The 24,403-nt window shown below is 32.3% G+C and overlaps 1 protein-coding gene across 2 annotated transcripts in view; it reads right to left on the bottom strand.

The window, feature by feature from the left end:
- LOC132723795 (ATP-binding cassette sub-family C member 10-like) overlaps positions 1 to 24,159 on the bottom strand; it is a 43,921-nt gene extending 19,762 nt beyond the window's left edge. The window contains exons 1-14 of one of the 2 annotated variants that reach the window (XM_060708581.1): positions 24,106 to 24,159; positions 14,559 to 16,040; positions 13,860 to 13,985; positions 12,578 to 12,688; positions 10,031 to 10,147; positions 9,218 to 9,380; positions 8,541 to 8,836; positions 7,824 to 8,075; positions 7,220 to 7,318; positions 6,461 to 6,650; positions 5,783 to 6,016; positions 4,191 to 4,332; positions 2,492 to 2,684; positions 1,248 to 1,463 (exon numbers count right to left, since the gene is read on the bottom strand). In XM_060708581.1, the coding sequence (XP_060564564.1) occupies positions 1,248 to 1,463; positions 2,492 to 2,684; positions 4,191 to 4,332; positions 5,783 to 6,016; positions 6,461 to 6,650; positions 7,220 to 7,318; positions 7,824 to 8,075; positions 8,541 to 8,836; positions 9,218 to 9,380; positions 10,031 to 10,147; positions 12,578 to 12,688; positions 13,860 to 13,985; positions 14,559 to 16,034 (3,615 nt within the window). In that variant the 5' untranslated portion in view covers positions 16,035 to 16,040; positions 24,106 to 24,159. Of the gene's footprint in view, positions 1 to 1,247; positions 1,464 to 2,491; positions 2,685 to 4,190; positions 4,333 to 5,782; positions 6,017 to 6,460; positions 6,651 to 7,219; positions 7,319 to 7,823; positions 8,076 to 8,540; positions 8,837 to 9,217; positions 9,381 to 10,030; positions 10,148 to 12,577; positions 12,689 to 13,859; positions 13,986 to 14,558; positions 16,041 to 23,032; positions 23,507 to 24,105 lie in introns of those variants that run through there. The other variant, XM_060708580.1, reaches the window with a different exon arrangement.
- Positions 24,160 to 24,403: the final 244 nt, after the last annotated feature.

The raw sequence follows: 24,403 nt of genomic DNA on the forward strand, positions 1-24,403 counted from the left end.
TTATGTCCTCAAGTGTAAGTTAACCTATGATGTAAAACAGGAGGCGGAGACATAATTAAATATTCGTACCAGCATTTGTCAATTGTTGTTTACTCTTATCCGATTCAGCGACTATCCGAATTCACTAACAGTTTTTATTTATTTTCATTGCTTAAAAACGTATCATTGAATCCATTACAAAGGATTAAAAGATATTTTTATTGTATTATATCAAAATATTTATTGAAGGTGACGAAAAAAACAATCAATTAAGAAATTATAGAAGATATCAAGGCAAGCAAAGTGTAATTTTCACAGCTTTGCCGATCATACGTTTCACCCATTAATCAAGTGAAATAACACATCAGTTTTGTGTATGTTTACACCTGCAAGATGTGCGATTATTTGTTATTTTGAATGAAGGTGTGACATTTGGCAAAATCTGTTCGGATCCGAGAGGTAAATTTTAGAGTAAAATAATAACAAAAATTGAAAAAATAGTCCGGAATTCGGAGTAGACAGGCTCCGAAAATAGAACGAATAAAATCGGGACCGGACACTTCGTTCGGATAAGAAAGGATTCCGGATTAGAATGGTTCAGATAAGCAAGGCTCCACTGTATATCAAATATCTAAAATTGTATAACTGTTAAACCATAAACAACTGTTTACCATTTCAATATCAAGACTGTACTCATCAAATAACAAGAGTTTTTTGTAAGACAGCGCACTAGGCTTTTTCTCTGAGAAAAGGGGCACAACTAAGGTTACTTAAGAGAAATTGTACCTGTGCCAATCATGTAAGATAATCACAGAAAACATGAGTATGAAGTTTCAGCCTATTTGCTGCAGTAGTTTTGGAGATACATCTTGCACACAAAAACTTAACCATAGTGTGACAATTATGACATCAACACCCCTTCTGGTGTGAGCACAATAGCTCTCAGTCTCCCTGTTCTTCTATTAAGTGAGCTAAAAATCAACAGCATCATACCAGCTAAAATAGAGAAAATTTGCATCTATATTATTTCTATTATGTTTGTTATTCCTCACATATCATAACTATTTTCTTATGTAATATGCTTTCCATGCATTGACATTTGCTTCCATGCATATCTTTTTTATATCAAAATAATGAAATAAAACAGTGGACAGATAGTCTGGCTAGATTTCACAGATGCACAGGCTAGAAGAGCTTAGTATTTTAAGAATATGAGTTTGAAATATTTCAAATCTGTTACAGAATCATAGAATAATCTTAACACATACCTGTATCTTATAATACAACAACCCTAATGGAAGAAGAAGCACTGCAAACCAAGGTAATCCATAGCAAGTAACAACAATGGTCCCAAGTATACCGTAGATTTGAGCAAGAAATATATTCATGATAAATGGTAGAGAATCATCTATAGAAAACACATCAGTTGAAAATCTGTTCACGATGCGGCCAATTGGAGTTACATCAAAGAAGGATACTGGAGCCTGAAAAAATAACAATAAAATCTGAAATTCCTTTCTTAAAAAATATTTGTTTAGCTTAAAAAAGATATGAGAAAACGCAAGTGTGACTCAAGTAGTATTCAGAATTCAAGAAATGTATAGTCGCAATAAGTGACACTTTGAATGGTTTATGTAAAATGTAACTGACTTCACTACTTTTAGCATTTTTTTTACAAGTGAAGGTAGGATTAACATAACTGGTTCCAAGAAGGTAATTTCTATGAAAAGGAAGTGCTTCAGGCTAGCTCAAGTCATTGCCCTTGTACATTTGATAATGTTTTTACTTCTTAGACAGGGTTGCACCTAGAATTTCAAAATTATGGGGGATAGTCCCCCACTCAACTGAAAAATGTGAGGGCTTTGATAAAAATGTGGGGGACATACATTTACAGGTGGATATGACATACCGAAAAGGAATAGAAAACATAAAATATTGACAAATACAACAATATACACGCCAGATGACCTAGTCAGCTGCTACACGTGATTTAGCATGCATTTAAGTCATTACCGCGAGTGAAAACAAACATGGCTGAAGCGTTCAAGATACAATGAAGATAAAACAGAATTAAATTGAAAAGATTGTCAAATGTGCAACTTGGTGCGCATTGACTTCATTTAAATGCGCAATCTGCATGAAATATGCGCAAATCATGCCGCCTAGATGCAACACTGCTTAGACCTCTTTCTAAATTAACTTTAAGATTAAGCACAAATCATTTTCCTTTTGATTAACCACAAATCAAGAGAGGTGTTGCTCTGAAAATTAGCTTTCTATTATTTCAAAATAAAAACAAAACAAACTAAGCAGATCTTTTTTTCTATGTATCAGAGATATGCAGTCCATACTTGTCATGAGCATACAACGTTTATCAACTTTCTGTACCCCAAATTCTATTTTTGACATCATTAAGATTTAATTGAAAATTTTTTACAATCAATAAAGACTAACATTTTTAACTGAGAATATGATATTCAAGGACATAGATCTGTTTTTAACAAAAACTGACCTTTAAAATGTTACTCAGTAATTTTCTGTGTATAGTCTGTGCTGCACATATTCCACCATAGGCAAACAGGAATGCTCTAAACAAAGTAAATATAGAGTTTGCTGCAGCTAGACATCCATATACTGTCAGATAAAACACTATGTTATCTCCTGCAGTAGTCATATTATATATACTGTTGTTGATTGTTACCATCCTGCAAAAATAAGAGGAAGAAAATGCAAATATCTAACTGTTATGAGAAAAAAATACATTCAAGTATATGTAACTTTTTGCATTAGAAATATAAACATGATTAAATAATAACAGCATGTAAGATGTTTTACAACTGAAAAAAATTGTGCTGAACATGCCATTATGTGTCTTAACCCATTACTTCATGAGCATTTTGTGAAAAATGGCTGTTTTCATTGAAAAGTCTCCCGTTACAAGTTCAAATTGCTATAGTACTATAAAAACTGCTTCAACACTAATCAAACTTGGCACAAATGTTGACTGGACCATTTTCCTTGCAACAACATGCTCAGGCTTAAATTTTCTGTTACCATGGCAACGAGGGGACATCTCAAAATTGCCAAAAATCACTATTTTGCGTTGATTTTTTCCATCAAAATTGATTTCAAAGTGCTGCAACTTCTCAATGGATTGAGATAGAGTCAAATGCTTTCAGCGTTGGTTACACGTTACCTTATGATCAATCTGGGGTCATTTACAGCCTCTCACAAGTCCAAAATTTTCTTGGCGATGAGGGGTACTCCGCCCCCCCCAAACAGAAGGGGGCACATCCCCCTTCTGGCAACCCCCTGATGTATCTTTTGGTTGGGGGGCCGCGCCGAAAAAAGGGTCACTTTTTTTAACAACATTTCTCAAACAAAAACAAGTGTTTGGGGCCTAAATAAGGCATTTTTTCATCATTTGAGACAACAAAAAGGGGGGGGGGTGAAAAAGGCGTTAAAAGGCGTGTATATGAAGTAATGGGTTAAAGGTAGCAAAATGTAAACAAAGTTGTATTTTGACTTCCATACAAAATGCTAATTCACTATAATTGTACAAATTGCAAACAGAACTAAAGATGCAAAAGATAGTTCATGTATATAGCAAATGAGTATGTTTTGGAAACTGTAACAAGATACCAAAAATAAACAGTTTTTGAGAAATAAAAATGATAGCATTTCTGAGGCATAATGGGCCTTTAATAAAGAATGAAGAAACTACAATATGTATCAAAAATCAAGGTTTTAAAACTACAACTTCAGTTACAGTTATAATATGCAAGTATGTTATATTTCCCATCAGTATATTGTTTTATAATTGTGTTGTTTGTCACTGTAATAATTTGTTAATTAGATACTTATATATCAATTCCTACACCCAGAACCTTGCTATATCTTGACAAGATTTTTTTCTAATTAAAAAAGGTTTCAGATAAATTTTTAAAGATATTTTTACAAAATAGTAAGAGAGACAGTTCCTTTACAGATTGTTGTTATGAACAAGTTGAACATTTACATTATTTAATCAACTGACAAAATATATGTAATATTTTGGAAAGGCGATAATCACAATAAAATTGTCAATATACTTATGTCCTTTTAAGTTCAGAAAGACAATAAATAACAAACAGGCAACTGACAGAAATACTGCAGATGGACGAAAAAAGGAAGTAAATAAATAAACTTAAGGTTATAGTAAATGATTTTACCTTGATATGTCAGATTGAAGGTCAGTATATGTATCATGATAAAGTAGGAATGTTGACTTGGAATGGTTAGATACAATTTCACCTGGTTTCTGTGAATGTGAGACCCAATATGACAACCACCAATCATTTATATTTCTTGATGCTACAATAATAAAACATATATGAGCCGCGTCACGACAAAACCAACATAATGGGTTTGCGACCAGCATGGATCCAGACCAGCCTGCGCATCCGCGCAGTCTGATCAGGATCCATGCTGTTCGCTTACAAACCCTATAACAAGTAGAGAAACTGATAGCGAACAGCATGGATCCTGATCAGACTGCGCGGATGCGCAGGCTGGTCTGGATCCATGCTGGTCGCAAACCCATTATGTTGGTTTTGTCATGACACGGCTCATATATGACAAAAGTTAGTTTAAAAATTTCTTATTTCTCAGAACATATTATACATGTTACAATTTACAATATACACAAAGCACTTCAAATTTTCTTAAAAAGCAGGATTTGAATGAAGACAATGTGTCTTATGAAATTCTTCTCCTTATGACAAAATTAAGAAACTACTAAAACTTTAAGTCTATTAAATATTTTCAATTGAACCATATAACAACTTGGAAAAAAAAACTTCATATAAAAGTTCATAATGGAAAGTTTGGGATGGTTCCTTATCCTAACAATTTTAGAATGTGATAAATATAACATATCAATTCAATTTTTCAAACAACTTCATCAAATAATTTACTAGCATACAGGGAAAAGCGAAAAAGGCTGTCAAGATTTTCCTTGTTTCTTTAATAGTTTTTAAATGAAAAACGAAAAGCATCATATATTCTTCTCAGAATAGTCTAATAACCCAATAATCTATTACAAAAACAAGAGCCTCAGCTTTATATGATCATGCTTTTCATTATACTCGATATTTAAGGAAAATAATTTGAATGTAGTGATTAAATTCCCCTGCAAGGGCGTAAAGTACAATTCATAAAAAGAATCCAAGAAAAGATGATTATAAATCAATGATTTGTCATTACAATATGAAGGTAAGTTTAGAAAATTCTGCTTAGTTTATATCCACCTTCACTTAAGATTTACACTTAATGAATGATGTGTTGTGTTTGCATCAGTTTTACTGTATTTTTTTAATCATACATTGGAACTACCATACTTTTCTGCAATTTTAATTCAGCTTAAAAAACTTCTTTACATCAAATATGTAAAACAAGGATAAAGTAAATATGACTGTAGACAAGACTGTTGTCACCAATGTCATCTGGAAATGCAATTGCCACCACCAGGAAATATTTATCCATTGATGTTATCACTGAGCTTATCTGGTAGGTCACATTTAATATACCTGTATTGAGTGGCTGCATGGCGGAGTGGTTAACACGTTGTACTAGTAACCTAAGAACTGCTGGCCATGTTGGTTCAAACCCTAACATTTCCTTGAGCAAGAAACTTTACACTCATTGCTTAGTACTGATTGGTTTAAGGGACAGGTTTGAAAGTATTGCAATAAGCTTATAGCTTCCAACACAATCAAACAAAAATAAATTCTGTATTTACTAATATACCTGTGCACAAAATTACCTTGCATGAAAAATAGAGCTAAAAGAACACTGGGAGCAAGACAGGTACCAACAGCCCTCCAGTATGACTGATAGATTCCTAGCTTCACTACACCAGTCTCCTTCTCCTCCTCCTCAACCAGGGAACCATCCTCAGTTGCCATTGGTGATTCAAGATCATGTGACTCAGTGACTTGTTCCTCTGCAGTTCTCAAAGATGCAAGTTCCTCAGAATTCAAAATTTCTGATGGTAATCCTAAAAGGCAAAATTTCATTTATATAAAATCATAATGAATTATATTTATGATAAAATTCTATAGATATTAAAGCTGTATCTTTTCATGTTTCAAAACAATTAAGAAGAGCAGTTATATGACAGACTTAAAAGAACATTGTTAACTTATCTAAGGAAAACTTCAGAATGGAAAAAGTTAAACAATTTATATACTAAATATAATGCCATTGGCATATTCACAAACTGTTAATCTATAAGTGGTCCCCTTTTGGTCTCATAAATGATTACTCTGATTATAACAGCTCACATTATGGCATCACAGAATTATATCCCCTTCTGAAGATAGTAAATATTTATTTACCATCATCATGTCTTGAGGGACATGTATTTAAAATGGACAGTCATTTACTTAAAACAATTAACCATTTGGGCTTTAAACATAAGAAATAATCACAAATAATCAACCTGTTTTGACAATTTTCCCATCATTCATCAGTATAATCTGGTCAGCATTGACTAGATATTTTGTATGATGTGTACACAATATACGGGTCTTCCCCCATAGCAATCCCATGATGCATTTCTGATACAAGTGTTGGGCAACGTGAGCATCAACTGCTGATAATGGGTCATCCAACAGAAACACATCTTTGTTCTTCAAACAAAGAAAAATAAAGATTACTACAAGGTCAAAATTTAACATAAAGTGTTATGTTAAAGATATAAGCAGATAAAAAAATCATCATCTATTCAGAATCCTAATCAATAGAAGATATTGAACGAACAAGTGTACGTTGAATGCTGAACTTATTGAATGAGTTGAATAAAATTATATTATGCGAGTCTCTGGCGAACAAAATATTATTTTATTCAACAAGTTCAATGAATTCAGTAATAAACCTTCATGTATTTAATATTCTATTTATTGCATACCCAAAATAGAGACTGTTTAAAGTGCAAAGAATAATTTTTCATCCACGTGTCCATACTGTAATGCTAAATATAGTGTGTAGAATTTTAAACATAACATATATACTTTGTATGAAGTCAAAATGTGTTTATTTCATATTTACAAAGATACTGTATAGCAATTATCAATACATGTATTTTCTAATATAAAATTTGAGCATAGTATTTCTTAAAGTCTAGATGTACAAAAGGGACAGTTATGACTATGGAAGTACTAAAACATTAAAAACAAAAGTCATATACATATAATTATACCTGATAAACAGCTCTAGCTAATGCCACTCTAGCTTTTTGACCACCACTCAAAGTTACACCATTTTCTCCTACCTCTGTCAGGTCACCAGCTGGTAATGTCTGTATATATTTGTTGTGTATAATTATTTAATAATTTACAACTAAGCATATTCAATGTACAACAAAATTTATACTAGAATATAAATTACATAGAACAGAGGACAGGGTCACATGTTGTTACAATACTTCCTAAATCTTGACACTGTTTATTTACAAAAGAGTAACAGAAGTCATAGTAGCAAAAAACAATCAGTTTATAAGTACAGCAATGCAAATGATTCCAATTTCTATACTAATGTATCAATATTAATCTTAATAATCAAGAAAAACCTTCTCTGAAAGTTGAAATATCATCTGTTCTCTTGTAAATTGACATAAATTAACTTCGAAAATTTCATCATGAAAAGGGTATTAAAAAGCAAACTTTAATATTTAGATCATTCAGGAAGAAAACGAGACTGATCCCCAAACAACTACAATGTATATTTTTTGTTCAATAATTCTACTTTTTTTTCTGTATATCTTTAATGGGCATAAGTAAAACCCATAAATTAAGTTTACGTACCTTAAAATCTTCTATCAAGGCACAGGCATCAATAACTCTTTCATATTTTCTGCTGTTAAACTGTCTTCCAAAGAGAATGTTGTCCTTAATAGTAGCATGCTGTATCCATGGCTCTTGTGCTGCCACAGCAAAACCAAGTTCAAGGTCATTTACCCTAATATGACCTCTGACCCTGTGCATCTCACCTAGCATGCAGCTAAGTAGTGAGCTTTTTCCAGAGCCAACTTTACCAATTACACCAATAAACTGACCCTAAAATAACAAGAATATGATTTTGATTACAAGATGCCATAGATTAAACAAGTAGTATAAAAAATATATAACTGTATTTGATCAATGTAAGGATACTTTAAAGAACGACATAAAGTTTCAAGCAGAAGGAAATGGCACCAAAGTAAAACCACAAAAAATAGCTATATATCACACTAAATAATGTATAAAAAAATTAACCTATGTAGCTGGATTGCCCTGATTATAGCTAGAAATATGTCCATACAACATGGATAAACCAATATTCTATCGATTTTTTAACAGTCTACAGACTGACTGTATGCAAGTCTGACAAGGGAACATCTATATGCGTCCCATCCACCATTCCCCTAAGTGGGGGCATGAAATGTCCAATATTTTGCCTAATCCTATACTGGTAATACCAGTATGCAAAAAATATATAAAGTAATTCTTAGTGAGGTTTGATATGCATTTAAGTAAACTTACTTTTGTAACATGCATACAAATATCCACCAGACTAAGTGTAGTTCCCTGTGATTCAGTTTGAATGTCTTGATCCTGGCTTGTTGATCCTTTCCTATCATTACTATTTTTTTCAGCTGGTTCCTGGGTCAGTTTCCTCTTCCTCTCTGGAATATCATTTAGAACTGGCTCCTGGCTTGATGCTCTATTTCTGTCTGGTTCCTTTCTTATGTTCTTTTTATCTTTCCAAGATTCTTCATCAGTTTCCTTCCAAGAGAACTCAGCATCTCTGATATTTAATGCACAGTCACTAGGTAACACTAGAATATAATAAATGTCATGAATAACTGTTTGATATTAATATACAAAATTATTTTCTAACAAAAACAGAATTTAACGTTTTTATTTGGACTTATCTGCTACTAAGTCCAGAAACTTCTATTCAGAAAGTCTGTTCAGTTTCAACAATATCTTCGTCTATATGAAAGTGTAACTAAAAGTCAAAGTTCATAATTAAGATCTTACCATGTAATTGTTTATTTATAAGATAAAACTTAAATACAATGAAAAATATCAATATAATGTTTTAAACACTGTCAAAACTCGTGATTAAAATTCTAAAATGCCAAACATTTATTCAGAAGTCAAACATTTATTCAGAAGTCAAAAAAATGTAAGAAAATAAATCAATAGTATCTAACCTGTATTAGATGAGTAATAGTGCTCAGGATCAAAATCTTTCAGTGCAATGAAAGCTTGAACTCTCTTTAGAGAGACCCATGACTCCACTAATCCATTTATCACCCATGGAAACGCATTCAGGGGACTTATCAACATCAGGAACAAAGAAAGGCTTGTGAACACCTGAAAAACAACATAATATTATTATGTTTAATAACCCTGCAATAATGACCCTTTCATAAAATATACGTAAAATTTATCATTGTTGCATCTGACAAAGGATAAAGTAGAGTTTTGATGAAAATATGAAATATTAAGCAAGATCTATTTCTTAGGTAAAGACAGCACATACTTTCTTCAATGCTATATGTACTGGTATCTTAGAGCCTAAAACTTCATTGCAATTGCTGTTTCTTGAACCAATAACAAAAATTTAAATAAGTTGTTTAACAGGAAGTGGTTGAGGGACAGACCTAAAATTTAATTCCACAGTATGGGGCCATGTGTAAATGCTGTATACCAAATATCAAGAGGCTGTGATAAGTAGTTGCTGATAAAACTGTTTCGAAAACTTCTTACCATTCACCATTAATGTCAAAAATTTAAAAAGTCGGTACACAGGAAATGGATGAGCGGCAGACCTGAGATTGAATCCCACAGTTTAGGACCCATGTAAATGCTGTATACCAAATATCAAGAGGCTACAAAAAGTAGTTGCTGAGATAACTGTTACAACCATTTTTTTCATTGCCTGCCCACCGACATTCACCATACAATAACCCGGGTTGCACCCATTCAATCTGGCCAAAAATTACTTTGAGCCTATGACCTACCTTAGCAGCTGTAAGCTGGTTGCCCATCAAAGAATATGTAGTAAATGTGAGAATTGATATCAGGACAGGTGTTGTAGCCCAGAAATAAACACACATAGCATCCAGATATTTCCTTCCCTACAATTTTACAAGCAACAACATAAGATTTCTAATTACGCAAAATAAAATTTGCATCAATAATATATTATATCAAAACTATGTCCAAATTTATTTAATTACACATCTTTATAGTGCACTGATTTACTTAGCAAACACCTAGAGTTAAAAGAATTTTAGTGAATCACTGACAAGAAAATAACATAATGTATGTCTCTTTGTTCTATTCACATTTATATTTAATATCAGGGTTCGACATTAACGGGATCCCGGGATTCCGAGGATCCCAAAACGTCGGGAGGAATCTCTGTGATTCCTAGCTGGGGATTCCGTTGGGATCCCTGAAAAATTGCTGTGTAAATTTTTGAAATTGTCTGAATTAATATCATTGAATCACAAATATTCAAGAAAAGTGTTAATAAAGACTGGCACAACTGCAATGTTCAAGAAAGAAGAGAAAAATCCCGCCGGTAAAATCTACGCACGCCAGATTTCCTTCGTGCTATCAACTCATTTGCGATATATAATGAAAAATATTTTGGCTAAAGAAACATTCTTGAATAATTTTATATCATGCATTGACTTCATAATATTAAGTTGTGAAAATTCAAGAAAGAAATATAATTATCGTATAATTTTTTTCACTTCAAATATGTGCAGATCGGCGTTGCCGGCGGTAGCTACGAAGTTAACAAGTACGTGTTTGGTTTTTTTGTGTGTACCATAATTCAGCATTTAAATTGTGATCATTGTAAATTTTCGTAAAAAAAAAGTGAAAAAAACAAAAAGATTACTGATGTATTTTTTTTCTCCCTGTAGTACTGCAAAAGTATAATTAATAAATAGAATAAAAAGAATCCATACTTTTCAGTTTAAAATCCTTTTTGAAACTCTGCAGCCTTAAATGCTAAAAAATATTGTCTAACTAAAGACTGAAGTGTTCTAAGGTCAATCAAGGTCACGCATAATTTACCGACAAAAAAAGAAGAAAAATCCTTAGGTGAAACATACACCAAATGACGTATATTTCATCTGACAGTTCTTTGGACCAATCAGTGTTCTGAACTACATGACTGCTGTATGCGGTGAGTGCCTTTGATGTGGCATATGTCAAAACTTTAAAAAAAATCAATACACACAGGGAGGAAAAGAATCGGACATTTCAGTGTAAAAATTGAGAACAATAAATTTGGATATTACACATCCTGTCATGGACTTGGAGCAACTTTTTACTTTTAAAAACGAAATCATTTGAAGGTACCCTACTTGTAATGCAAACAAAACTTTTTTCTTGATATTTTAGCTTTAGTAAAATTCAACAAAATATTTAATTTATAACAATCTATGGGATATTTCCTTTTAAACACAAAAAGTGTACAGTAAGCTGAAAATCACTTATTTTTTTAAAGTGATCATAATTAAACATTTCTTTTTAAATGACATGAAAGTAAATATTTTCTAAAAGTTATCCATACCAGAACTTACAGGAGTATGGAGCCTAATCATTACCTGTAAGTTTTTAAAGATCTACAGATGATATGTTGGCTCTATTTCAGTGAACCCTAGGCTATCTGAAAAAATGTTTCCCCAGTTCCTACTTAACTTCAAAAGTTCAAACCCTAAGTCCCATTGCCCAGGCACTTGCATTATACCTTCATTTACAGAAACAGGTTCACAATTATCAACCCCAGGGAGAAAACGGGTTTTATTTTCAAATCGAACTCTTGTTCAGTGGGTGAGCATAATGTTATTCTGTTTACGTGCATGTAAAAAATGTATTATGTTTTAATTTATCTTAGCAGTCCAATTATTATATACTAGTAAAGTAAACACTTTGAAACACTTTTAAAACTTTAAACAGCAATATTTCCAAAGGGCTCATACGGCCAGTTATGTGTTGACATGTCGTAAAAATCCAAGCAAACAAAAAAACCCAAATGGCTCATAAACTACATTTTCTGCATCTGAAACAAGGCAATATTATATTCATGTATGTGGTCTTTAAAAAAAGAATTTGAAATCGGATTGCTGCACTCCCTTGTTATTCTTCGCCTTTATATTTTACTATTTTGATCTGAGGAATCCCTGACATTTAGGAGGAATCCCTGAATTAAATCTCAGGGATTCCTTTGGGATCCCTTGTTAAAACAGTTAGTGTCGAACCCTGAATATTGTATTGTCTATGTAAAGCTTGCAACATACAATATACCTGTACTTAAACTCTAAAGAGAAAAGAAAAATTCATTGTGAATTATGAATATTTTATAATGTCAAGCCATGTTTTTCCAATCAAGTTTAAACTAGTAGCCCTACTGCTCATAGGCATAAGTCATACTCTTTGTAACAAGTTTCTATATTATAAGGATAAAGGTAACAACATTATAAGGTTTAGACAAATAATTCTTATAATAACTGGGAATAATCTTTTATATCTTCACTGGATTAACTCACCTTAAGACTTTTCAATTCAGCATCTCTTAATGTATTTATTTTGGTCTCAAAATGTTCTTCCCAGGCATAAAACTTGACAACTCTCATCCCAAACAATACCTCATTCATTACCTGTCAAGTCAGTAACATTCAATAAATAACATATATTTTTATGTAATAAACATATATAATATTACATACATTATATGTATATCAAAGTTTGAACACTGGTAATGCAAATAAACTTGTTTTTAACAGCCACATGGGGAATTATTAGTCACAAGACACTTCTAAACATAAGCTTATATGACTATGAGGATATACATTTGATATATCCTTCAAGTTTTAACATTAGTTTATTTCTCATAAATTAATACTAGATTTTAAATCATGGTAAATCAAGTGATTTATCATATTTTTTCAACACTATGACTTCTTGTATGCTGTCCATTTCCGATTATAAGCTGCATTTTTGAGACTCAATTTTCAAATAAAGAGAGGGGAGTGTGTATTTTAATGAAAACTTTAAGATTCAGTTGTGAAGAATTAGATTCAGATCTAATCGTCAATTAGGTTGTTAATAACTTAAGTAATACTATTTCTTTATAATCATTATCAAATAAAGTTTTTGGTAATAAATCTATGATGTCCTTATTTTGACTATGAATAATAATACATCATGTTCAATGTTACAATGATGGTTAATAACAAGGTAATATTATTTTAACTTATATTTTTTTCATGTTTGAGAAATTCTAGATTATCAGCATCAAGTGGTTTTTCTTTCAAAAAGGTCAAATGTAAATAATCAGCAAGTCAAATGCTTAAAAGTCAGATGTCAATCTCTTACTAAGCATAAAAATTCTAAAAATCCATTTGTTATTGCATCCTAGAAACACACATCAATATTATCTGGCCTTGCAAAAGTGGGGCTTATGCTTCTTAACATTCTAAGCCAATCAAAAAACAAAATTTTCCAGTATTTTTTCCAAAGATGAATGGTTGTGGTATGTGTTATGATGGCATCAGAATGTGAATTATTTCAACCAGTTTTGATTTAGGTATGGTAATTTCAACCCTTAGATAATATAATTTTGCTGTAGTAAATTAATTAAATTTTGAATTGAAATAAGCAGGGTAATCAAAACACTGGCTTGAACTACAGATGGGAATATCCAGCCCTCAGGTAAACTGCCTAGCTGTAACTCAACAGATCCTCACTGCTGCATTTTACAGTTACCCTCTACCGGAAAATTGCCATCTGTACTAACAGCCAATGTAAGATTCTGACAGGATGTCATACCTTGACTCTGTTATCTTTTTGTTCCATCATAGCTGTACTCAGTTGACCTATCTTCTTTGCTAGCCATCTGTTAATAGGAATCAAGATCAGGGCAAATGCTAAACCTGCTAAAAATGCAAGCCCAACCTGAAAAACATTTCTCAACACATAACAACACTATCAATCAGGGGACGTAATCAGTGTCTTGTTTTTCAGTAATACAGTATCCAGCTGGTATTTATTTATTTATGAAAACTAAATGGTGATGTCAACAAGAGCTGTCAGGACAGTGTGCTGGATAATGTATAATCTCCCAAGGTTAAAAAATGGCCATAATTCTGATAAAACCCATGTAAAGAGATATGGGCATTTGACAGCAACCACCTATTATGCTCTCAAATAAGTGTGTGAAGTTGCAACCCATTCGCATCAATGGTTTTGGAGACACCAACTTGCATATTAAAAGTTGGCCAAAGTGTGACGACGCTGCTAATGCCTGGGTGATAACAATTATAGCTCTCCCTTTTCTTTGAAAAGTTGAGATAAAAAATATTTTTAGCACATTTTGAGTTAGTCTGTACAAGTAACATGATTAACTCTTGATACAAGCTATCGTTGCAACTCTTGAAACAGACTATATAATTGCAGAATTTTAAATATACTAGATGCAAACATTTAAGCTCTAGAAAAGTTACAAAAGAATGAAAAACACGATCTTACCTGTTGATGTAGAAGATACAATGAAACAGCAATCTGGAAAGGTAGACTCCACACAGCATGAAAACTTGGACAAAAATTCACAATTCTGTCTGTATCTGTGCTCATGAAATTAATAATCTGCCCACTTGTAAACTTTCCTACACTGACACTACTGCTCACTGACAGAGATTTCCTGTATATAGTTGATATAATGGCCGTCCGTATCTTCAACCCTACCACATTACAGTTATAATCAAACTGTGTTGAACAAAATGCTCCTAGTAACGTTGATAAAAACAGACCCATAGCATATAAATACCCATTCTCTTCCTTTTCTGACTTAGTCTCCATATATGAAACTAATAAGTTTAGTAAAATTGGTCCAGCAAAACCAAGACAGTCAGTTAAAAGCTTTAAAATACCTAATAAAAAATACTCAAAACCAAAAGTTTTATTCAATGCCTTTAACAGGCTCAAAGGTTTAAAATTTGAATCATCTGAGAATGAATGTCTTGTATTAGGACCTGTATGAGAAAACTGAACATCAGGAATGCTATTAATGCTAGAGCTAAGACTTGATCTTGAAGAATAACTTTCCTTCCTTTGAAACCTATCATCCCATTTTCCAGTTAATATATAGGTAAATTTTGTATAAATATTGTATGTGCTCAATCTTACTGGCAAAAAGAATAAGTCATTTGCACTTTTTATAGATTTCTTTGCTCCTTTTACTAGAAGCTGTCGCACCCAGTGGAATGTTAACCATGAAATACAATTGACGTCATACTCAGCTGTCACAACGGTGCTACTTCTTTGTGATATGCTCCGGTAAGATCTCCGTGATCCCTCCAATAAAGAACTACTTTCATCAACACTCTCATTAATAGCTCTATAATAAATGTCATCATCAACAAGGGTGACACGTTCTCCCCTAGGAAAGAGTGTACACAAGTATGAAATCTGTAAAAACCCTGATACATAAACAGAGAATTCTTCAACATTATTATGACTAGGTGAATTGTTCAACCTTTGCACTATGTTTGTATGGAGCTGGGCACCAAGTGAGATAAGAGACAGTAAATATATTAGAACCATAGGAAAGGCACCTCGCCATGAGCTCCAAACTAAATATTTCAGTCTGTATACATAAACACTATGAATCAACCAGCCACTTGATAAAATACATGATGTCACAATGTCAGCATAGCTCACTGTTATCTGGTTCAAGATTCTTGTTAGCACAACCTGCACAGTTGATAATACACACAGTAATAATGTACACAAAAAACGGTATTTCACATACCATGGTAAAGGTAGGAAAGCTCCGCGAGAATTATGTTTAGCTGCAGCAATGTAATATGAGCTAAATATTGCCAATATAACATAGCTAGGACATATCACAACTATTTGCTCAAAGCAGTGACCAAAGTCCCCATTCTTCCATGTGGTAAAGTTCTCCCCATGGCCGCAAAACTGGTGCCAAAATGAAGCTGACATAGCTTTCTGAAAAAGAAAAAAATACAAATTGTAACCATTGGTTAAGGCTTATCTACCAGTTAAAAGCAGCATTATGTTAGCATAAAAAGCTGACCAACATTCTTGTAAACTTTCAGGCCTGCAGGTCAAATACTTTTTGAGCTATGCATGAACAAGTTGAAAATTGCAAATTTATACTATGTCAAGGGCAATAACAGAACTGAAACAAGATTGCATTTGAGAAAAATGCTATGCCACCGCATGGTTCAAATTTCATAGCTGTACATCAAAGGACAAGAGAGTAGGTCACATCATCAAAGTTCAATTTTACAACTAAAACTGTGCACATGGTCAAAATTTCATTGCCGTACATCAAAGGACAAGAAAGTAGGTCACTGTCCCCTTGGGCAAGGCAAAATTTTGACCCAAGGGTTAAATTCAAAATAATCTTGATACAGGGTCCACCAAACAACATTTCAAGTCAATATCTAAGCTGTAGCTTTCTCCCATTCAGAAAACATTTGTTTTATTTTTCTGTCTTTACTATGTGTACATAATGAGAATCACTGCCCCGGGCAGGGCCAAATTTTGACACCAGGGGAAAAATTTGAACAACTTTGGTAGAGGACCTATAAATGATATTTTATATCAAACATCAAAGCTCTATGCCTGTGTACCTTCAGACAAAAAATATTTTTTATTTTTTCATTATATGTACATGATGAAAATCAATGACCCCCGTGGCGGAACCAATTTTGACCCCAGGGCTATAAATTTGAACAATCTTGGTAGAGGTCACTTGACAAAAAACTCATGCCATATATTTAACCTCTAGCCTTTGTCAATTCAGAGAAGAAGATTTTTTAAGTTTTTACTTTATACATAAAAGGAAAACTATTGCCTCTGGGGCAGGGCAATTTTTACACTAGGGGCATAATTAAAACAACTTTAGTAGAGGACCCATAGATGATATTATATACCAATTATCAAAGTTCTAAGCCTTGTACCTTCAGACAAGAGATTTTTTAAATTTTTTATGTACATAGTTAAAATGAATGACCCCTGGGGTCGGGGCCAATTTTGACCCCAGGGCTATAATTTGTACAATCTTGCACAGGTTCACTACACAATGTTTTCATGCAAAATATTCTTAACTCTAGCCTTTGTAAATTTAGAGAAGATGATTTTTTAAGTTTTTACTATATACATATAAGGAAAACCTATGGCCCCCAGGGCGGGGCTAATTTTGACACTAGAGGCAAAATGTGAACAACTTTGGTAGAGTACCTTTAGATGATATTATTTAACAAATATTAAAGCTCTAAGCCTGGTACCTTCAGACAATAAGATTTTTTTATTTTTTACTATATCAGTGTTCGCGTTTACTGAGTAAACATATCAATTTACTCGCTAAAATTGCCAGGGAGGAAAGAAAAAAAGGGCTGTTGAGTCCCTGGGACGAAACACTTTTTCCCCGATAATTGGTCAATTCTCTCTTAAGTTTTTTTGCTCTGCTTGAAAATGATTTTCTATTCACTATAAATAAATTGTATTATAAAGAACTTGACTTTCACCTCATTTTCATTGTCCTTTCTCATTAGCAATGCAGATTTATATCCCAAACGTAGACTAGGAGCAAGTGCTCGCCTCGTTTTGGGCCAACCTATCAATGGTATCCGCGAACATCAACAGTCACAAATTTGATTGTATTATGAAGTTATGCAAACATTGACATTTTTGTAATTGAGGACTCGTTCCATTTGAATTGGGACGTAACAGATCTATTAGCACTGAGTCCCAGGTACTCAGTAAAGTTAGGGAAAATCGCTAACACTGTATATGTATATATTGAAATCAATGACCCCCAGGGCGGGGGCAATTTTGACACCAGGGCTATAATTTGAACAATCTTGCTAGAGGTTTGCTACACAATGTTTCATGCAAAATATCTAACCTCTAGCATTTGTCAATTGCTAGAAGAATTTTTAACTATAAGTTTTTACTATATACATTCAGGGTTTCTACTAGGAATTTTTATTTAAGAGTCCCAGGGACTCGTGCTCATAAAATATGAGGGTCCCAGAGAAAAATATGAGGGTCCTAATCATTTATTACTTTAAAGTAAGGTATTACAGTTGAGTTCACACTAAAGGTTACACAAAGTGCACTAGGAGTGCACTAGATGTGCACTACTAGTGCACTTCAAAGTGCACTTCTAGTGCACTTTGTAGTGCACCAGACCTATTATATGTATAAAGCAGTTACCTTTTATTTCAATGACTTTTACAAAAAGAATAGATAAATATTGATATATGTATAATAGTTTTTCATAATAAATTTGAAGTTGTGAATATTGGATTTTGTAAAATATGGCGTAAAATATTAGAACAATAATTTTTCAAAGTCATTAATTTTACTGATTTTAAAAACTTAATTGTTAAAATAAGTAAATATAAATAATTATAACTTTAATGTTGATAAAAGTGCATAAATAAACAAAAATTAATTGATATTTAATAGGATTCTATTTTATTATAATCTGGTAATTAAATATGAAACATTGAAATGCAATCAAGTTTTTTTGTTTTTTTTTTTTTTGTTTTTTTTGGGGGGGGGGGGGGGGGGCAAATTATACCAATTTTATCAATTTTATCTCATTTATAATCTCTCTTACCTTCTCAAACTGAGATTTACCTAAGATTTATAGAAATGATATATGTTATTTTAAAAATAAATTATTTATATATTTAATGGTGGTATATTAAGTATTGATATTTTGTGGATTAAGTATTGATATGTTGATATGTACCTGTGGGACACTAGTATACTTTAACTGACATGGATATCACAAATATATCTTATATTTAGCTCCATGTGGATATTAACAAAAAGATTAGAAAATCTTTCAATTCCTTTTTTTGAGACGACACCAATCTTTTTTCATTTTTTTTTCATGCATTGTAACATAATTATGCAATATGATTATTTTTATGAGTTTATTATAAAATACAAAAATATTTCAGTTTTCTTTTTTCTTATTTGTACTACTTGTAATGAAATTTATTTGCACCAACATCCAGAGAATACAGAATTTACATTGCCTACTTATATTTATCATCTGCCTTTTGTTATTTACCCTGAGGGGCGCTCTTATCAGCAGGGCACTACATTAAAACACCAATACACAGCATGACTTTTGACACTTCAATCTTCTGTAACTGTTTTCTGCTCATGTATGGTACAATGTATTAGTATTTTATTTAAAAAAAAACAACAAAAAAACAGATCTGCATTAAAGTGAAAAGGAAGTTTGCAAAAGTTTATAAATCATGTATTTAAAAATTTTCTTTAAAATATATTAATTTTTAAATGTGTTAATTAAAACTGACAAGGTAAATTTGTCAAATCTATGATAGAAAAAAATTAACATTCCCAGTTTCAGAAACTAAAAGATGATTTTAATGCAAAATTGCAAGAAATGTGGATAAATATTGATATGAGGTCTTTCCAGAATAGTTAACACTGATATTGATTTTAAACCAGTTTTTTTTATAAGATTAGAAAATTCCACTTCAAAGACAATAATGACAATAATATCTAACATGCATTTATGCCATTATTATTATGTTTTTACATTTGATTATACAAAAATTATAGTCATTTATCTTAGATGTCTTACATGTATTTTGGAGGAAAAAAACAGGAAATTTTATTTTAAAAACATGTAAATATTGCATACATCTGCATTTTTGTTATTTACCCTGAGGCCCTCTTATCAGCAGGGGACTAATATAAATACCAATACACAGCATGACTTGAGACTGTCCTCTTGTATAAAAGCATTCCCTTTATACATTAGATTTTTAATATAGAAATCTTAAATAAAGCTATCAATTTTATTTATTTCATGCACAGATATATTAAACTTATATTTAGCTCCATGATTTCTTTGAAAAAATTTTAATTATTTATATCTTTTAAAAAGTATGCAAGCATTTTCATGGTTGAAAAACAAAATATCACAGTATATGGATTGTTTTAAAATCAATGAATTAAATATCTCTTTTCAAATCTTGAACATGAGGAATTATATATTATTATGCAGAGTGGCAAGAATTGTGGATAAATATAGAAATTCAGCTTTTAGAAGACAATAATATCTAATATGCATTTATGCCATTGTGAATTCTTTTTGTATATTTTGATTATACAAAAATTATGGTCATTTATCTATATGACTAACTAGCCTGAGTGCCAACGCCTGATGAATCCCAGGCTTATTGTCTAACATGCATTTTGAGAAAAACCAGGGAATTTCAATGCATACTTATAATCTGCAAAATTGACTATACTTTGTTGTTTACCCTGAGGCTCTCTTATCAGCCAGGAGATTGGTATAATGAAAACAGTCCCCCTCAGAAAATACCAATACAACGGCATGACTTGAGATTTTTCCTCTTCAATAAAAGTATCCCCTTTATACATTAAATTTTTAATATTGAAATCATGAATAAAAAGTTATCAAATTTATTTATTTTATGGATAATATTTTAATCATTTTATATGCAAGCATTACACAGTTGAAATACTAAATTATCACAGTATATTGATTGTTTTAAAATCAATGTATACATACTCTTTCAATATTGAACATGAGGAATTTGTCTTTAAGTTATATATTATAGAAATAATATTTTAGCTTAAATATTAAACCTTTCCTTGATTTGTTTTGAGCTTATGAAAAAAAAGTTTATGTTGTTACAAAAACTAAATTAATTGGCCAGAATTATCACATTTATTTTTATATTTGTTACATTGACCAAAATTGCAAAATCGTTATGGCCATTAAAAAAAATAGCTTTTAAAAACACTTACGCAATTATCCATTACCCGAGCATATTTAAAATTTAACCTTATTAATTCTATAAATTTGATTTTAAGGGGTATTTATTTTACACTTAGGCCTACAGTTAAATACTGATTAATAAAAAATATGATTACAATAAATAAATTTCTTTTTTTAATTTAAAGCACCTAAAATGTTAAAATTTACTTATTTATATTCATGAATAGGCCATAATTTATATTCCCAAAGTTTTTTTTTTTCTTACAGCAGCTTAACAACAAAGATACCCCCGTCCCCTTGATATACAATCATTCCCAAAAAACCATTTTAGGTGTCACCTTCCTTTGGGCCCGCCTGGGAAAAACAAATTTAATTTGGCCCTTTCAGTGCAAATTTGAAAATGACACGGGTGTGCACTTCTAGTTCGCTCCAGGCATAGAAGTTTTCAAAAAGGGTGGAAGTTTTTGGTGTGGAAACCCTTTTCCAAACCTTACTTTATAATTTTTTATTGTCCCATTTTTAATTTTTACATTTTTTTACATTTTTAAAACTACATATTGCCCCTTTTTTTTTTTACCTTTTATTTGGGTAATTTTAAAAAAAAAAATATTTAAAAACCCTTTATTTTTTTATTGTTAAATTTTATTTTTTCAAATTTTTTTCAATTTTGGCTTGGGAAAGTTTGTGCAACTTCATAAAATCAAATCTTTTACATCTGGTTTTCCCACTAATTTTTTTCAATTTGGGGTTTTTAAATGGGATTTTACGTCTTTGATGACAGGACAAATGTATCTACTAATTTTGGGAGTTCAAAACATCCATTTTCCGAGGCAAAAGGACTTACATTTTTTTGGTTGAGACGCCAAATGGCCTGCATTTCATAATCCCCGTGGTCGGTCTCGTTTTTGGACGAGCCCACGGGTAAGTTTTAAAAAGTTAAAGAAAAAAAAGCGGGGTTTTTAAAAAAAAAAAAAAACCCTTTAAGGGGGGGCCCAACTTTTTCATTTTAAAAGAAAAAAATTGGGGCGAGCATGCCGACATGTTTTAAGATTTAATTTTAATAAACAAAAAAACGGGCATAAGACTGGGACGCTTTTTTTAAAAGTCGACTAAATTCTATTGTGCGCCGTTTTTTATTCCGTATTTTAAAACTGTAAATTAATTTGAAAGAAACATAACTCTGCTGTATTCAATATTAGAAAACCCGTCTACCAAAATTACGTCATTTCCTTTAAAGAAGCGGAAGGAATTTCCAAATGATATTTACGGAGGAAAATTTAATTTGCGTCCCCATGGACGCACACTTCGAGTAATTGAGGGTCCTAGGTTACTATTTTTGCGTCAAGGACGCCAGGAAATGTGCGTCAATAGAAACCCTGAATACATATAAGGAAAACCAATGACCCCCCAGGGCAGGGCCGATTTTGACCCCAGGGCTATAATTTGAACAATCTGTGTAGAGGTCTACCAGAAAATGCCTTATGCAAAATATCTAAGCTCTAGGCCTTTTGGGTCTTTACAAGAAGGTATTTTTAAACATTTTACGATATGTGCATATAGTGAAAATCAATGACCCCCCGGGCGGGGCCGATTTTGACCCCAGGGCTATAAATTTTAACCCAAACCCTTTAAGGGGCTTTTTAGACAAGCTTTTTTGCCCAAAAAAATTTTAAGCCCCCTAGGCCATTTTGGGGTCTTTACAAAAGGTATTTTAGGTTTTTTCTTTTTAGTACTTAAATAAGTGAAAATTTTTTGACCCCCCGGGGGGGGGCCAATTTTTGACCCCAGGGCCCATAATTTGGAAAAAATTCCCTTTTTTAGAGGTTCTACCAGACAATGCCTTATGCAAAATATCTAAGCTCTAGGCCTTTTGGGTCTTTACAAGAAGATTTTTTAAATTTATTCTTATAATTCCTTTTGGTTGCCATGGCAACCAGATTTCTGCATGGAATGAAATTCTTTGAACAAGTTTGGAAGCCCTTCACCCAAGGATCAATCCTGCCAAGTTTGGTTGAAATTGGAAAAGTGGTTTCACACAAGAAGATTTTTAAGTTCACTATATAATCTATATAACACACACACAAACACACGCGCAAACACACACACAGGTGAATTGCTATATGCCATCGCATCACAGATGCTGCGGTGGCATAAAAATCCACATGTAAAATACCAGGTGCATAGCTTCACAGTGATGTTGATAATCATATCTGTAAAGTTGGTTGATTCTTACTCAAGCACTCAAGGAACAAATAGCACAACATAATGAAACGGTTTTTACTAAATCAACTCTACAAATACTGGATAAATCCATAAGCGAAACCCAAGGTGCACAACTCCACATGCTGACCAACATTCCTGTTAGTTTCATGATTAGTTTAAATACATTTTGAGCTTCACATGACGCAAATAGAAAATTACAAATTTTCATTAAGGCAAGGGCAATAACTCTGACACAACATATAAATTCACAAGCGAAACCCAAAGTGCACAACTTCACTTGCTGATCAACATTCCTGTAAAGTTTCATGACCCTATGTCAAATACTTTTTAATCTACACAAGTTGAAAATTGCAAATTTTTACAAAGTCAAGGACAATAACTCTACAAATACTAAATAAATCCACATGAAAATACCCAGGTGCACAACTACACCCCAGCAAACATGCATATATGGGACCCATATGGGCTATATCTAGGCAAGCCCATATGGGTATGCCCATATTGGACCTACTGCATGCTGATTAACATTCCTGTAAAGTTTCATACTTTTTAAGCTACATGCGACACAAGTTGAAAATTGCAAATTTATACTAAGTCAAGGGCTATAACTCTGACAAAACAAAAAATCCACAATCACTTTTAGAGTAAAAATACTAAATAAATCCATACGAAAATAGCCAGGTGCACAACTACATATGCTGATCAATATTCCTTTAAAGTTTCATTACTCTTGGTCAAATACTTTTAGAGCTATGTGCGACACAAAATGAGAACGGACGGACGGACAAGGGTAAATCTAAATCCCCCCCCCCCCCACTAAAGTGGAGGCTCAAAAAAGTTAAATGTTATTAAATCTGGATCGAAGGAATTCGTTGACGAAAATCCTACACCACAAATTTTTTTAATAAGCGCTTCAGTGACATTGACAAACAATTATTTGCATTTGCTTTCGAGTTTCTTTTTCTAATATATGTTGTCAGAGGTATCTGCAATCATGGAACAAAAAGTTTTAAAAGCGATTACCTTATTTATGTGACAATAAATGCAATCACATCAAAATACAATTGTGCATATAATCAATCGCTACAGTGATTGTGGGCCATAAACCGCTGGGTACTAGAACACTAAATCTGTGTATTTTCTTCCTCGGTCCGCCTTTCATACAGCTTATTACGGTACGTTTAAAAAGTATTGTAGAACTCTATCAAATGGAAAAAAATCTTTAAAACATTACATATAAAGAACAGTGGTGAACGTAACGAATGGTTGTCCAGCCAGACTTATTATGATAATTCGTATATAATTGATTCTTATAGTCCCG

The sequence above is a fragment of the Ruditapes philippinarum genome, unplaced genomic scaffold (genome assembly GCF_026571515.1).
Source record: "Ruditapes philippinarum isolate M1 unplaced genomic scaffold, ASM2657151v2 ctg2595_1_1_1_1, whole genome shotgun sequence".
In the NCBI taxonomy this organism is placed as follows: domain Eukaryota; kingdom Metazoa; phylum Mollusca; class Bivalvia; order Venerida; family Veneridae; genus Ruditapes; species Ruditapes philippinarum.